General features: G+C 57.7%; 7 protein-coding genes across 7 annotated transcripts; 4 read left to right on the top strand and 3 right to left on the bottom strand.

Annotated features, from left to right (window-relative positions):
- Positions 1-265: 265 nt before the first annotated feature.
- EX895_000556 (uncharacterized protein) lies at positions 266-1,327 on the top strand (the record flags this gene model as incomplete). Its single annotated transcript, XM_029881157.1, has 1 exon — positions 266-1,327. The coding sequence occupies one exon, from the start codon at positions 266-268 to the stop codon at positions 1,325-1,327; it is 1,062 nt and encodes a 353-aa protein (XP_029742543.1).
- A 249-nt stretch (positions 1,328-1,576) lies between these two features.
- EX895_000555 (uncharacterized protein) lies at positions 1,577-4,981 on the bottom strand (the record flags this gene model as incomplete). Its single annotated transcript, XM_029881156.1, has 1 exon — positions 1,577-4,981. One exon carries the CDS (start codon positions 4,979-4,981, stop codon positions 1,577-1,579), a length of 3,405 nt encoding a protein of 1,134 aa, XP_029742542.1.
- Positions 4,982-5,543: 562 nt separating this feature from the next.
- EX895_000554 (uncharacterized protein) lies at positions 5,544-8,483 on the top strand (the record flags this gene model as incomplete). Its single annotated transcript, XM_029881155.1, has 1 exon — positions 5,544-8,483. One exon carries the CDS (start codon positions 5,544-5,546, stop codon positions 8,481-8,483), a length of 2,940 nt encoding a protein of 979 aa, XP_029742541.1.
- A 627-nt stretch (positions 8,484-9,110) lies between these two features.
- EX895_000553 (uncharacterized protein) lies at positions 9,111-10,166 on the bottom strand (the record flags this gene model as incomplete). Its single annotated transcript, XM_029881154.1, has 1 exon — positions 9,111-10,166. One exon carries the CDS (start codon positions 10,164-10,166, stop codon positions 9,111-9,113), a length of 1,056 nt encoding a protein of 351 aa, XP_029742540.1.
- A 382-nt stretch (positions 10,167-10,548) lies between these two features.
- On the bottom strand, positions 10,549-11,448 carry EX895_000552 (uncharacterized protein; the record flags this gene model as incomplete). The annotated part of the gene is made up of 1 exon (XM_029881153.1): positions 10,549-11,448. The coding sequence occupies one exon, from the start codon at positions 11,446-11,448 to the stop codon at positions 10,549-10,551; it is 900 nt and encodes a 299-aa protein (XP_029742539.1).
- A 1,202-nt stretch (positions 11,449-12,650) lies between these two features.
- EX895_000551 (uncharacterized protein) lies at positions 12,651-14,282 on the top strand (the record flags this gene model as incomplete). Its single annotated transcript, XM_029881152.1, has 1 exon — positions 12,651-14,282. One exon carries the CDS (start codon positions 12,651-12,653, stop codon positions 14,280-14,282), a length of 1,632 nt encoding a protein of 543 aa, XP_029742538.1.
- A 481-nt stretch (positions 14,283-14,763) lies between these two features.
- Positions 14,764-15,504, top strand: EX895_000550 (uncharacterized protein; the record flags this gene model as incomplete). Its single annotated transcript, XM_029881151.1, has 1 exon — positions 14,764-15,504. One exon carries the CDS (start codon positions 14,764-14,766, stop codon positions 15,502-15,504), a length of 741 nt encoding a protein of 246 aa, XP_029742537.1.
- Positions 15,505-15,506: the final 2 nt, after the last annotated feature.

Here is a 15,506-nt window from a genome sequence, read left to right as displayed (position 1 = left end):
TTTCACGTCACAACACCTCTGCAGCCAAGCGCTCACTGCTAACCACACCTGTGTCTGCCCCTATGCTGTGTTCCTGGACCGTGAGCATGGTTGTGATCCCGCATACAGATTGAAACTGCGATCAAGTCCCTTTGTCCTCCTTTCTCTAGATCAAATGTATATAGATGCCTCTTTGCTTCCCCACACCAAGCCCTTCCTTCCTCACTACAACAAGCCTCCCTTCGCCGCCCCCTACCCCCTTCTTCGCCTTCTCTAGACAGCGACCATGTCTTCGTCGCGCTTCACCGCCCTCCTCTTCGCCCTCGTGGCCGCCCTCGCTGTCCTTACCCTCTCCACTTCAGCTCAGGAAACATGTTCGGCCACCTCCAAGTGCGGTGAGGCAGCGCCCTGCTGCTCGTCCTACGGCTACTGTGGCAGCTCGACCACCCACTGCCTCGGAAGCTGCGATCCCACTTCTTCTTTCTCTCCATCCTCCTGCAAGCCGATGCCCAAGTGCAAGCCGCAGACCATCTCGTTCGAGAACAATGCCAAACCCTGGGTGGCAGCTGCGTCCTATCGCGGCGACCCCGACCAGGCACCCTTCACGCTCGATGAGGGTGTTGTCGAGCCGTCCAAGTCCGGAACCAAGATGATTTTGACCAAGAAAGGTGCGGCTCAGAGGGGGACGCTGCTCAGCACCACGCGCTACTGGTACTACGGCCAAGCCAGCGCCGTCATGAAGCACGGCAGCTGGGCTGGCGTCGTCAACACCTTCATCGGTATGTCGGCCACCAAAGACGAGATCGACTTCGAGTACACTACTTCTTCCGATCAAGACGTAGAGACAAACTATTACTGGACCGGTCAAGCAGAGGGGTATACACATGGGTACAGCGTGCCCTCCTCTGTGCTAAACAGTGTCTCCAAACCATCGCGGTTCAGCGTCAAGGACTGGCACACGTACACCATTGACTGGTCGCCCAACCGTCTGCGCTGGATCATCGACGGCACCGTCGTCCGCACGCTGTACCGCAAGAACACGCTTCACTCCAAGGACGGTCTGTATCACTACCCGTCCTCGCCCATGCGCTTGCAGCTCAGCATCTGGGGCGCCGGCGACGGCACGTTCCCCAAAGGCACCGTCGAGTGGGCCGGCGGGCTGATCGACTGGAGCAAAGCCACCAACGGCAGGTTCGTCAACATGGTCAAGAGCGTCACCATCAGCTGCAACGACCCGGACGACGTCAAGAACGACAGGCCCAACTATGCCTTCAGCGCGAAGAAGGTCAATCCGCTGAATGGCCAGCCCAAGGTCCTGGCCACCTCCAGATCGTCCATCATGTCGTAGACGTGCACATGCGTGCATGACTTCATCAATTCCCACTTCGTTTTCGTCTTCAACCCACTTCTCTTTCATCCGCATCTTTCACTGTTACGGGCATCACGCAATTCAACCTCATCTTCCACCCATCGCCTGCAAGTACGCCATTTGGCATCGGTATTTTGACAGTTGAGAATTTCATCGGAAAGAGTGTCAAGACAGGTTTCGCATTCTACTTCCAAATCTGCAGCTGCGAGAGCGGCATGTCGCTGAGACCTACTTCTGCTCTTTCGCTTGCTGTGGCGCACCTGACGTTCCCAGGCTGAACCTCTCCAGATGCGACAATACGTCCCCCAACCGTTGCAGCCTCACCTCCTCTGGCGACTTGCCACCCGCCGAGCCTGACGCAGAAGTCGATGTCGCACCACCAGCAGGACTGCCACTCGCCCCGTTGATCAGTCCTGGCAAGTGCCCGAACAGATCACGAGCGCCACCTGGCGCCGTCGCAAACGCATCCCCACCCATTCCAAACGGGTTGTTCGCAGCCGCCGCCGTTGTCGGCGTGGTCGGGACCGGTCCAGCGTCCAAGTCTCTCACCTCCTTTGCGTAGTCTGCCCTCCGCAGCAGGTAGGGTCGTAGCAATCGCTCGTCGATCTTGGCCAGGTGTCCCTCGCGCATGTATGACTTGAGCACCGACGCCTGTACAATAAACAGGTTACCTAGCTGTCGCAACATGTCGAACCGATCTGAGAGTACAGGGATGTTGAATGTACCAATGGCGTCCTGATACATCGCCAGGTCCTTCGTCAGCATGATACCGCCCGCCGCGCTGACCGTGTACTTGCGCAGGTGGTCGAGCAGCAAGCCGTGGAAGGCGACGCCGATCTCGGTGAGGAACGTCTCTGCATTGCGCGATAGATGGCTCCGCCGATGCTGATCATCGTCATCGTCATCGATTCCGTCTGCATCACCAATCGCGTCCATGTCAGTCCAGTTCACACGCGCACCCGTTCCCTCCGTGCCGTCCATCGATGCTGTTCCACGAATCGCACGGCTCGAGCTAGGCCGCTGCTGCGCCGGTTTGGGGGAGCCACGAGCATTGATAGTACCGCTGGACGAGGTGACCATACGGCTCGACGAGAAGCTCAGGTTGGCCCTCGCAGCTTGTTGCACCTTCTCCAGAGCCTCGGAGCACGCAACGCACGGCTCCGTGTTCTGCCTCGCAAAGGCAAGGTCATCGTTCTTGGGTGTGAAGTCGTTCTTCTTTTGCGTTGCAAGCCGGTTTGAGAGGAAGCCAACAATGTTGTCGGCAATTTTTTGCATCAACGCATCGCACTTGCCTTCGACACGAAGCAGGTTGTGGTTGTTGAAGATCATCATCTCTCGGCGCGAAGTGACGCTGGTGCTGGCGAGCGGCAACAGCGCCGTGTTGACATAGTGCTGCCACAACGAGATAATGAGTTCCACAGACCGCACCAACGCCATGGCAGCAGAAGGATCAGGAACAGTAGTTCCACGAATATCCTGCGCAGTGGCTGCGGCCAGAGCAGAGTCGAGCGCTGTCTCGACATACGTCTTGATGTACGCCGAAGTGAGTACGCGAAGCAGCGCAAACGTGGCCTTGGGCACCTCAGACGGCGAACTGAGGTCGACACACCTGCCGATCGACTCGGCATGCCATCGCAGCATCTTTTCGGCGATGTCGAGCGATAGGTCGCCGTCCACATCATCAATTTCGTCCTCAACGTGAGCGCCGCCTGCAACATGGTGACCGTCCACGCTAGATTCGGCCGACGTGGGCATCGCGCTCGTCGCGCCAGCGGATAAGTTGTTGGTGTTGACGGTATTGGTGTGTGTGCCACGAACACGATCCGCAAGGTTGGAAAGCTTGAAGAAGGACGTTTTCGATGTCGTAGTCGTGGAGCTAGCAGCTGTGCTCGCATGAGTCGCTGTCGAACTTGCTGCCAGACTGGAAGTTGAGGACGAAGCGTCCGACGTGGCTGAGATCTGGTTGCGCATGCGATTGAAAATCGTGTTGCCGGCGGCTTTGTCTCGCTTGGTAGTGGCAGCTGTGCGGTGGAAAGTGATAAACTTGAACAGTAGCCCTGCGAACAGATCGGCCAAACTGCGCGATTCTCTATCGATATAGCGAATGCCTTCCATGTAGGGCACAAAGAGCTCCTCGACCGACTGATCCAGCATGGCAGCCAAGGGGCTCGCAGAAGCACCGGCCAGGTGACCCGCGGCAGCTACAGCGTCGTTGCCAAGCAGGGTCAGTGAACCTGATCCATCGCCGCCCTGAACGCCGGTACCACCATTGGCACCATCGCCGCCAACTGAGTGTGACGGACCGACGATGCCAGCGCCTCGGTAGTCGTACAACTTGAGATCGTTGACCAAGCTCAAAGCGCTGGATCTTGCCATATGCAAGGCTCGGAGAAAGGCGAGCTGAGACACGGTGGGTTGCGAGCTGGAAGCCGAGTTCAATTCGAGTGCCGCTGTCTTTGGATCAATCGTGCCACCTGCACCAACAAAGCTCGGCGCGTTAACCTGCATCGCTTTATCCATGATGACCTCGACAAATCCCTGGACAGATTGCGCAAAGACTCGCTGCAAGAACGTTTGCATGACGACCAGCGGACTGGGAAAGACGGCCGAGATGATCTGTGCCTCGATTTCGACCGTCTGTCGGATCTCGTTGAAGAGCGCCGAGAGTGAGGGCTCGGATCGCGGCGGCGGATAGTCCGGGTCGGCCATATGCGTCCAAATTTGGCTGAGCTCGATGCCGTTGGCTTCTCCGACACGGTCTTTAGAAATGAAGAAGTCGTGCTGGTTGACGTAGATTTGTACACAGCTCGCACCACCGTTGAAACCCTGGAGGACCTTGGCGATGTGCGACATCATCTTGGGATCCGACCTGCGGTAGAATTTGTCGAAGAGCTTGAGCATGTCTCTCTCGAATCGTTCACAGTAGCGGTCGATAGAGTCGCGAGTCTGTTCGCTGCCTGCAACGTCGACTTCCCGACTGATGGCGGCAAGACGCCGCGCAATGACGGCCGTTTTCATTCTGCCTTCGCGGCCGCCCTCTTTGCGCAAGCGTTCGAGCTTGGAAGTATCGCCACGAGCAAACATGTAGTAAAATTCGATGAGGTCGTGCGCTTCGCTAGCGCGGTTGCGCTGCTTGTCAATGGTTTCGAGCTGCTCTCCGATGCGTATGGCGGTTCTTCCGACCTCGGAAATGCGGTCCTCGAGGCTGGTAAAGGAGTTGCCAACTGCAACGAAGTTTTTGGAGAGCTCGTCGAGCTTCTTGGCGTAGGCGGACTCGGCTACATGCACCGAGGAAGACAGCTGTTGAGATTGAGCATCGACCTGCGAGCGAATCTGAACAAGTTGATCCAACGCAGATTCAAAAGTGCGGATGAACGGTCTTGGATTGAAAGGACCTGGGTCTGCTTTGGAGCGCTGAACCAGCTTTGAGGTGAGTTGGGCGATAAAGTCATTTGTGTTAAAGTCGTTCTGAAAGGTGTCGAGTGTGCAGAGCTCGGAAACATTGGCGTCGTGGTATGGTCGTGCTGAAGAGGAAGTGGCGCGGGTGAGCGGGGCAGCTGAAGCCGGCGAGCCCGGCGGTGGCCGTGACCTTGCCGGTCGATGCTGCGGCGGAGTGCCGTTGTAGCCTGACATGATGGCGGCCGGGGTGAAAGAAAGTAATACACTCCTTCTCCAGTCTTTACCGGTATCCGTGCCGTGCGTTCTCCGTGCAATACAAATTAAGAGCTTGCATGCGTCGCGAACGCCATCATGGAGCTCGACGTGTTCTGCGTAGCTTGATTCTCTCTGCTTCTCCTAGCAAGGTATGCAATCCGAGCTGGTCTAATGCCGGAGACGGATGTCAGATGAACCCTGGCGCGCAATTCTGACAATGCTGCGAGTGAGGGTCAGCCAGGAAGCGTAGGATATGGTAGCGTCGAGACGGCCAATGCGACTGAGTTGGAGGAGGTTGAGAAGGCCAAGTCGAGGCGTCCGTGCGGCTAGCATGTGCCGTCCAACTTTAACATTGCACCAGAGTTTTGTTGCGGAAGTCGGAAGTGAATTTTTAGCGGTTTGTGGAATATTTTGAGAAGAAACGCCTTTTTTGCTCACGCCAATTCTGCGCCCCTCGCTTCCTCCTCCTCCTCCTCCTCCTCCTCCTCCTCCTCCTCACCATTGTCGTCATCGTCTGCTTGCCCACACAAGCTGACTCAGAATGTCGTATTCGAACACGACTGCGGCAACGAGTAGCCTAGATGGTACGACTGGCTTCGAGCTGCCAGCTCCAGCACGCACGTCATCTAGGCTCGAGCTCCTCCTCAACCTCGTCGCCTCATCTTCTTCCGACCCAACCCAAGCAGACGATGTCCTCACCATCATCAGCCAGTCGGGTCTGTTTGCCCATATCCCACACGATGAAACGCAGCACAAGCTCACTGTCCGCATCAACGCACTAATTTCGTCTCAGAATGCGCTGGGCTACCGGCTGGCGCATCTCTGGATTCAGCAGGATCCTTCTGCCTGGAACGACCACCTCATTCAGAACGCTTCCACTTGGGCTACACAAATCGTCAATCTCCTATCGGCCCCCGAAAAGCTCCTGCTGCAGCGAGCCCAGTCGGAGATTCTCCTCGCTGCTGCACTTGAATTCGCCACGACGCATCTCTTCCCTGAAAACATCGCATCAAGACAAGAATTTTACAGACAGGTTGTGCATCCCAACCTCCCCAAATTTACCGTAGGATTATCACAGCTGCTTGAGAAGATCGCTTCAAACCAAGAGCTCGAGGGTGCTGCCGCATTTGCCAGCCACCTGCCCGCCGTCTTGGTCTTCCTCAACCGCCTTCTTCACGCCCATCCAGCACAGTTCAGGCCTGTTTCATCGCGCATCCACGATTGCGTCGCCTCGTTGCTTTACCGCGACGACTCCAATTCGACTCCTCAGCCTGTGTTTACTGCCGCAGCAGCCGTTCTCTCTTCTCTGCATCTTACGGGTGCCCTTGCTTCCAAAGGTAGCGAAGCTTCGGGTGGATCGGCCCGCACGACACAGTCTCAACTCTGGCAGGCTACACTCAACAACCAGGTTCACCTCGCCACCGAAGCGTGGCGCCACGCCACCTCAAGCTACCAGGCTATTGACGCGTCTCAACTCGACACCGCTGCAGAGGAGGCTGTGGCTTCGGGTCACAAGCATCTCAGCCCATACCCGAGAGATACGTTAGAAGCAACCAAGTTGGCGCACGCGAGGATTGCGCTGCTCCTTGGCAGCCGTCAGCGCACAGGGCTAATCAACTCGCATCTCCGAGCTGCTACGTCTCGCCCCGTGCCTATAGCGCTAGGCAAGCTCATCACGCTCGCCATGGACATGCTCAGGCTCGACCTCACCAGCAGGTTCAAACCCACCGCCGAAGCCAAAGTATGCTCGTTGCAGGCAGCTCACCTTCTGACGCTCCACACGCGGGCACTCGCACTCGTTGCCCAGCTTTCCATCACTGCGCCGGCTGCCATCCCTCTCGAGGCATCGCGAGTGCTGGGAGAGATCTGCCGTTTTGTGGAGGCAGACACCGGCGCTATGGCTTCGAATCTGGCAAGTGCTAGGGTCAAGTTGGCTGCGATGCGTACTTTGGCCGTGCTTGTGGGGAAGCAGGGGATTGCGCTCCCGCTCGATCCGGCGGGACGAATCACGTTGCGTCTTGCACGCCTTGCAGTGACCCAGATGGCCAGAGCCATTCTCCGACCCAGGCAGGCTTCGTCGGCGGGGACCAGCTCTGGAAGCGATGCAAGGAAAGCCAAGAAGGCGCGTCTGTACGAGTCTGACGACATGTTTGCCTCGAGCGGCTCGCTCAAGGATCACATCCACACTTTGAGTGTCGAAGAAATTGCGTCGACCCAGGCCGCTCTTCAGATTCTCGTCGCCGTCTACCCACTTCTTTCCACCGCCTTGAGCGCGGCCCATTACGACCAGATGCAGCTCTCCATCCAGACAGTCCTAGCACTCGTCGAAGCACTTGCAGATTCGACCTACACGCACTCGGTCTCACTTCGGAGCAAGAGTGCCGGTTCTGGCGCACCCACTACAGTAGAGCTGCTGCAAGAGGCTATCCAAGCTCTCGCAGATGTGTGCCTTGACTCGGCATCTAGTACGCTCGCCTTAGTGCTGCCGCGAGCCGTTCCTGTGTTGAGCAGGATCGCAAACGCGCCAAGCGGAGCTGGAAGTGGCAGCGTTCGAAGCGTGGCAGAACGCGCAGTGATGGCTGTGCACGCCAGCAGGAAGGGCAAATTTGTTCCTGTCGCCAAGGGTGTTGGGTTCGGACCGCGTGCATCGGATGACATGGAAGCCGCGCCCGAAGGAGCCAAGCTCGCTGGTGCTTCCGCTGTGGGACACGCGATCCCGGCCACAAGCGAGGCGTTCGGAGCCGGCATTCTCGGTGCCACTAGCGCTGTGCTTGGCGGCCTTGCTGGGACTGCGGCCAAAGGAGACGATGAAGCGGCGGAGACAACCAATGCAGGCGGTGAGGCACGGATGGACGTTGATGCCATCACGGCTGAATCGGCCGAGCTGTTCAGTGCCACGGGCTCGGACGCTGCTACCGCTGCCGCTGTACCTGCTGTTCATTCTTCTTCGACGTCCGCGTTGGGACTGGGCCTTCCTACGTCGCCCCGTCGCGCTCCCACAGAAAAACGCATCCTCTCCCCTGACCCGGTGAAGCCATCGCACCGACCGACCACGCCGCGCATCGGCAGCCCGTCGACCGCGCATCTCCCGGCCCACTCGCGCACTGGGTCGCCCAGCCTCGACGCTGCCAACGCCGGCACCAACGGAGGCGGCGCCAGTGCGTTCCTCAGCCCCGGGAGACTACCTTCATCGACAAGGTCGAGTTCTGCCGCTGCTGCTCCGGTTGCGTTGCCTGTCACGGATGCTGCACTGGCAGCAGCTGCTGAAGTGGTCGAGACGCCTGATGTGGCTGAAGCGGTGCAAGGGATTGTTGATAGCGCGGATAAGGTTCCGGGTGTAGAGACGGCGGGGGTGATTGAGGCCGAGGCGGTGTTGTCCAGGAGTGGAGACGACGAGGAGGAGGATGATGACGATGAAGAGATGCCGGCGATCGACATGGATGATTCGGACGACGAAGAAAAGGATGAATACGAGGCCTAGTCGGGTTTTCATGGTGCAGGCTCGATGCAGTTCTCATTCTTTCCTGCCTCCCGCCATGTGTCTCCGACAGCTTAGCAATCGCAAAGTTCGTATGTCTCACAACACTCTTCGCCTGATGTCGTCGTTCCGATCCGCTATTGCCACACAACACGATGAGAACCCTCGTTTCGCCAGCAGTCAAACCCGAACGAAAGGACACCCAAGAGGAGCAAAAAAAATGAAAGAACTGCAGCACCTAGGATTCCCGCGTGGTCCCCCACCGCAGTACTGACTAGGCGATACCCTGCTTAACTTCGCAGATCGGACGGGATGCGGTGCTTTCAGGGTTCTATGGCCGCAGATGTCGATCGCAGACCAGACAAGCTATATAACTCTGCCGTATATGAGGGCGAGATGGTCATGGCGATCGTAGTCGGAGTAAGGGCTGCGCTGAGGGCTGCGCTGTGAGTCAAAAGTCTCGGTGGAAGAGAGAGCTGGTGACAACACCTCACGCTTACGCTTAGGAACGCCGAAGGCGACTCGTTCCAGAGCCTCAACCTGTCAGCCAGACGCTCGTTCTCAAACTTCTGACCACTTTGATTGCTTGCACCAGCATCTAAGCTTGTAACGCCAGCACTGCGACACTACCTACTTGTTCTTCTTCCCCTTCTTGAGCGCCCTCCCATTCTTGGCTCCATTCACCTTTTCGTGCTCGTCCAGGACCACCTCGTCTTCCTCCTCAACCTCGCCCAACACATCCTCATGCTTTCCTGTGACCTTGTTCACCAGCGCGCCCACCAGCCGCACCGGCCACGTCTGGAGCACTCCGCTCGGCCTAGCATCATCCTCCTCCAGCCTTACCCACTCGTTCGAGAACTTGTCATACAACGCTACCTCGTCGCCCTTGACGCGGCACTCGACAATGGGTACGCCATCGGTGGCGGAGGAGGCGGGGTTCGAGAGGAGCGAGCGCGTGAGTTGTTCCTGGACGTCCCAGTCCACGTCTCCTGCTTTGATAGCGTGGGTGGGAGGAAAGGCCGGGAGGGAGGCGAAGCCTGTGATAGGGACGCGCACTTTCTTTTCTGTCTGCGGGATCTTGCTGGGCGGCACTCCGGCGGGTGTGTCCGAGGTGAAGAGGACAGAAGCGAGGATGGCCTGGTACCGGGGACCCCACGCGACCAGTCTAGCAGACATCTTCAGCTTCTCGATCTTCTTCCTCTCCTGTCCACTCGTGAGCTTCGAGATGCCCACCTCGACCGCCATACTAAATAGCACAATGCCGACCACCACACTTCCAAGCCCAGGCCGGTAGCGCTCGTAGAAGTAGCCGTTTTGCCTCCACTTGGGAAAGCCAGACTTCAAGAAGTGATCGTATCTGTCCTTCCTCCCATCGCGCAAGATCTTATACACCAGCCCGAGTCGCTCGAAGCGCTGCTGCGCGCCGTCCATGCCCAAATTCTTGTCCGGATGCAGTTCGAGCGATTTCTTGCGGTAAGCACGTTTGATCTCCGCCAAGTTGGACGTAGGCTTGATGTTGAGGACCGAATAGAAGGTGGCGCCTTTGCCTTCGGATTTTTCAAGTGCAGACTGGAGCTCGAAGATCTCGTGGTCGTCCTTGTCCCAGTGGGTGGCGGCGGAGGCGGAGATGGTGAGAACGGCGAGCAGCAGTGCTGCTGCCATGAGGATGAAGCGGAGTGGCTTCATCGTGGTAGTCGAGCGAAAAAAGTCGATTCGAACGATGGTGATGGAAGGAGTGAAGGAAAGGCGCAACTAAGGGACAGCGTGTCAAGCGAGTTCAAGGCTTGATTTGCCGACGTGGCTCGTTCGCTCCTCCTTTCTTCTCAATTCTCGTTCCGCACACTTTCAACCTAACAAATAAAGCTCGACCCTCGTCCATAAGCTGCACCCCCATCTCGCTCCGCTCAAGCACACGAACACAATGCCTCTCTAATACTTGGTCGGGGAACACTTTTAATTTCATCTCGATGCGAGAGAAGCACATTGTCCTGGAGAGCAGGGAGACACGTCGGTCTGACTCAAAAGCCAAACACAGACGGCCAACCCCGTCTTTTTCGGAAGGCAAAGCTTAGAGCATAAAAGCACCCAGAAGAGCGGCCGAGCCCATAGCCACGATACCAGCCATAGGCACAGAGCCCAGCATGGAAGCAGCAGCACTCGGGCCCGAGCCCGAGCCCGAAGCACCGGCAGCGCTCGATGAGCCAGTCTTGGTGCCAGCGGCGCTGCTCTTGCTAGCAGCAAGCGCCGTCACGCTAGCCTGCGGGACAGCCGAGGTGGAGCTTGGCGCAGCAGCCTGGCCCACTTCGATCTGGATGTAGTTGGCGGCAACAATCTTGCCAAGACCACCCCTGGCACTGTTGTAGTAGTCCTGCAGCTCGAGGCGCTGGATGGCGGCGTTGGCGGCGGGGGTAGCGGGAGCAGTAAAGTTGTCAAACTGCTGGAAGACGAGCTGCATGTAACGGTGAGGTCCGTCATTCGTAGCAGGCTGGGGCGCACCGTAAGCGACGCGGGCAGCGGTCTGGTTCCTGAGCTGACCAGTGCTCGAGTCCCAGGTAAAGTTGTTGCCGAGGTAGTGGCAGAAGACTTCGGTCGACGTGTTCTTGCCAGCCACACCAGCGTCGAGGAAGGCGACAGTGAACTTGCTGTTGCTGCCAAACGTGGAAGCGCTCTGCGCAGCCGCAGTCTGAGCACTGATACGGAAGGTAGGAGCGGTTTGCACCTGAGCGACGGTGAGCCTGTCGCCAATGTTGGAGACGTTGACGTTGCCAAAGGTGACGTTGAGCACACCCTGGATGTCGAGCCACGAAGCGGGCACGGGAACGGGCGTAAGATCAGCGGCGGGGAAGGTGAGCTGGATCTGGGCCACTTGGTCGTACGAGGCGGCGGAGCTGCTCTGAGCAGAGACAACCGAGCCCAGGGCCAGAGCCGCGGCGGCGGTGGCGAGGAGAGAAGACTTGGAGAAGACCATCTTGAAAATGAGTGTCGAGGGAAGGGTGAAAAGACCGTGGAGTGGTGGAGATGAAGCAGTCGAAGGGATGGGGATGAAGGACGAGGAGGAAAGGAGGGAAGGTAGGACTATCTTACTGCTGGTCCTCTTGTCCTCTCTTTTCAGCTGAAGCAACGAACGCGCATATACTGCAGTGCAGTGTGGGTTTCGCTGAGCGGCTTCCTTTTGTGGCCTGTCTGGCTACAAGTGGCGCACTCCTCAAGGGTTCGCACAGAAGGACAGGCACTGAGTGAGAAACGATGCCGTTCGAGCCGGGCAAAAAAGCAAAGTTGCGCACGCAAGATGCCGATCGAGCGTGCCACAGCATTCCTGCGCTTCGAGAAGAAAGGAGAACAGAGCAGTTTCGACACCGAGGTGCGCACCAAACGAGCAACGGCTACACAGCCTTGCATTGCTCTCGCTGCAGGCCAAGACTTGCGTGGCGCGCACACCCGGAAGAAAACCCGAATGAAAGAAATACAAAAGTGTTGGTCTCGAACGAAAGAAATCAACACGCCAAGTTGCGGCCAAACGCGCGCGATCTGCGCAGTGCATCTCCTGCCTTCTCATATGCATTGGCGTCTGACCAGTTCTTGTGCTCGGCTTTGAAAATCTGCAAGATGCAATTCTTGCCTTTCCGAGCCTGAGTGCTGGCGTGCCGCTCCAGGCTCTCCTTCCTCATCCCAAAAGCAGGCAGTCTGGCCGAGATGCCTTTTCCTCGCTGCATGAGCTACATTCTCAAAGAGAATGGACAGCAGGGCAGGACAGGGCGTAGCGTTCCAAAAGGGGGATCGACCTGTGGGGTCACGGGTTTGATCACCGGCCAGCGGATCAAGTTGTCCGGCAGGGCAAATGTGCTTGCTGACAGCGAAGCAGACGCAAAAACGCTTCTGTTGCCGAGTGCCATAGGCACGAACGAGCCCGGACTAATTTCATCCCACCTTGGCTAAAAGCGCATTGTTAGGGCGTGTTTGTGCACATTTCTGCTCGCACTGAAATTCAGACGCACACGGACGAGAAAGGCAGGACCACCTTTCACCGGCTATCGGCTTTCAGCTGTTCGGACGCGGACGACACACTTCTCTCTCCACTTTTACTTCGCCCAGTGCGGGGAAGAAGACTGTCTCTCCATCCATCATCCACCGCAACGCAGGTCGACGTCCGCCTTGCTAGCACACATTACCATGGCACGAGATTCCTCAAGCAGGCCAGATGGGCCAGTAGCAGGGCCGTCATCCCAGCCCGATACTTCTGCCCCAGGTATGCCAACGCCGGAGCAACTCGCCGAAGACCCAAATGCCACCGATGCACAGGTCCCGCACCCGCCACCCTTCTACCATGCAGCATCACAAGCAGCTACTGCATCCATTGCATCCATACGCTCGTCACTGCACCGCTTCCCCACCCCCATCCTCAAAATCCAACGTGTCAACCAGCTCGACGCCGAGCTGCTGGACCGCGAACTCGCCGAGCTGCTCCTCGACCCTGTGAAAAAAGCGCTTGGCTCCATCCGCTCCACGCTTTCTTCTGACCTTGAACCCGAGCTTTTGCTGCTACTGAAACTGGCGCTCTTCAAATTCAGTATCGTCGATCGTGGGGCGTCGTACGGATCCATGCTGCAGAACCTCAGGTATCGCAACGAATGGGCGCATCGCGGCGCGTTGCAATCCACTGCGCGCGATCAGCCGCTCTCAAGGCTTCAGCTTGCACTCTATCCACTCCTCACCATCGTCGCACCCTACGCAGGTGCCAAGTGGCAGGATCACATGACGTCGCTCAGCTACTCGGACATGCCCAACAACGATCCCCGGCGGCTGCTTTGGAAGCTCACCGATGCGTCGCAGCGAGTTTGGTCCGCAGTGGTGCTCGCCAACTTTGCGGTGTTCTTGGCGGACGGCAAATTTAGGAGTGTGGCAGATCGACTTTTGGGGATGCGCCTGACATATGCGCAGAGGACGATGAACAGAAATGTCTCGTTCGAGTTTCTGAACAGGCAGCTGGTATGGCATGCTTTTACCGAGTTTTTGCTCTTCTTGCTGCCGTTGGTTAGGCCAAAGCGACTGTTCAGGAGACTGATGAAGCTGCCTACTCATCCGAAGCTGTTGGCGCTCGTGTGGCGGTTCTTGCCCTTGGCGATCAGCAGGAGACTGGGCATGCGCCAGGATGCAGCGGGCCGGACGCGATTCAGCAGAGATAACGTATCCATGCCCGTCGTCAAGCAGATCGTCAGAACCAAGTCGAGCAACAAGACCGACCTCACGGAAGAAGCAGATTCAGACATCGGGCCATATCACCACCTGCCACTAGAGGTCTGCGCGATCTGCTACCAGCGCATCGAAACGCAGACAGGCCTTCGACGCGACCCAACCAAGATTGGTACCGAGGGTCTCAGCATGGGCATCCCCACGTCGGACCCGCTCGATCCCAGCTCCGGCCTCCTGGCGCCCAACCGGCCCTCGTCCACTTCGCAGCCGCTCAACGCGAATACTGGATCGCTCAGCTCAGATCCAGCAAGAAACGCAGTACTAGGTGTCTCACCCGAAGGGATCGCGTACGCAGATGCGATCGTCACGACGCCTTACGAGACGCTACCGTGCTGCCATAGATACTGTTATGTGTGTATTGCCAAGCAGTTGTTGGATGAAGAGATGGAGGACGAGCTGGATGAAGAAGACGAGGAGGGCAGGAGGGGATGGAAGTGTTTGAGGTGTAACGTGAGGGTAAGGGAGACTAGGAGGGCTGGTGTTGGGGAGCCAGATGAGGAGGAGGGTGGTGGAGATTGGGATGATGAGGACGGGGAGGAGAAAGCAGATTGAAGCTGCATCGATCTTTGGAGCAGTCTCTCAATGACATCGCCCTGCCTACAGTCGCTGAATCGCTCATGCGCTGAGAATCAGAGCGCTAGCGAATGTGATCAAATTGGCTTCGTATCTATGGCTGCTTGAGAAGGCAATTCGGTTCCCTCGTGTGATCATACCATGAAGGCCTGGACCGCCACTGTGAATTTTATCCCTTGTTAGCAGGCGCCTTGTGACATCAATAAAGAAAATAACAGTCACCGGCCTCCACATCGCTAAAACGACGGTTTCAAGGCGCTGATCTTCCAAGAGGCTCGGTCAATTCTTTCAAGACTTGTTGCCACCACCACCTCTTCTTCTTCTACCGTTGCTGTTCTCTTTTTTGCTGAGTCGTGTGTTCCAAGGGTCACCATTCAACTCCGCCGCTATCACAACAATATCCTTCAGATCACCCTTCAGCTGGATCTATCCACTTTCGCGCCTATTATTCACCTCGACAATGGTTCGCAAGATCGGCCGACGAGCGCGCGAGTCGTCGCCTTCTTCCACCTCCTCGACCCTCCCTGCGGACTTCTCACACAGCGAAATGCACCGGCACATCGCGACTTCGCTCGCCGCGCTTACCTCCTCTGGGCCGTTACCCGGTCTCGTCGTCTTCGACCTGGATTACACGCTCTGGCCGTTATGGGTCGACACACACGTGGACTCGCCGCTACGCCGGCGCGGCTCGGACATCAACAAGGTGTACGACCGCAACGGGCAGCCGCTGAGCTTTTTCCCACACGTCCCCGCCATCATGCTCTGGCTCAAGCGCAGCGGGATCCCCATTGCCGCAGCCAGCCGTACCAGCGCCCCCACCGTCGCCCGCCAGGCCCTCAACGGGCTCTTCCTCGTCGACGATGCCCACCTCCTCACCTCCGCCACCGACGACGATAGCCCAGAAAAGCCCAGCCCCGCACAGTCGCAGCCCAAAGTCGTCAAAGCAATAGACCTGTTCGACTACCAGGAAATCTACCCAGGCAGCAAGATCACCCACTTCCGCAAGCTCCACGCCGACTCCGGCATCCCCTACGAAGACATGATCTTCTTCGACGACGAGTACCGCAACGCGGAAGTCGGCTCCAAGCTTGGCGTGCACTTCGTAGAGGTCGGACACCAGGGCACCGACCTCGGTCTCGTCGAAAAGGCTATCCGCGAATGGAGGGCAAAGAAGGCCGCCAGAGCCAAGGCTGAGCTGTAATA

This window comes from Sporisorium graminicola, chromosome SGRAM_1 (genome assembly GCF_005498985.1).
Source record: "Sporisorium graminicola strain CBS 10092 chromosome SGRAM_1, whole genome shotgun sequence".
NCBI lineage: Eukaryota > Fungi > Basidiomycota > Ustilaginomycetes > Ustilaginales > Ustilaginaceae > Sporisorium > Sporisorium graminicola.
The sequence above is the reverse complement of the archived record's forward strand: the minus strand, read 5'-3'. Positions and strand labels throughout refer to the sequence as shown.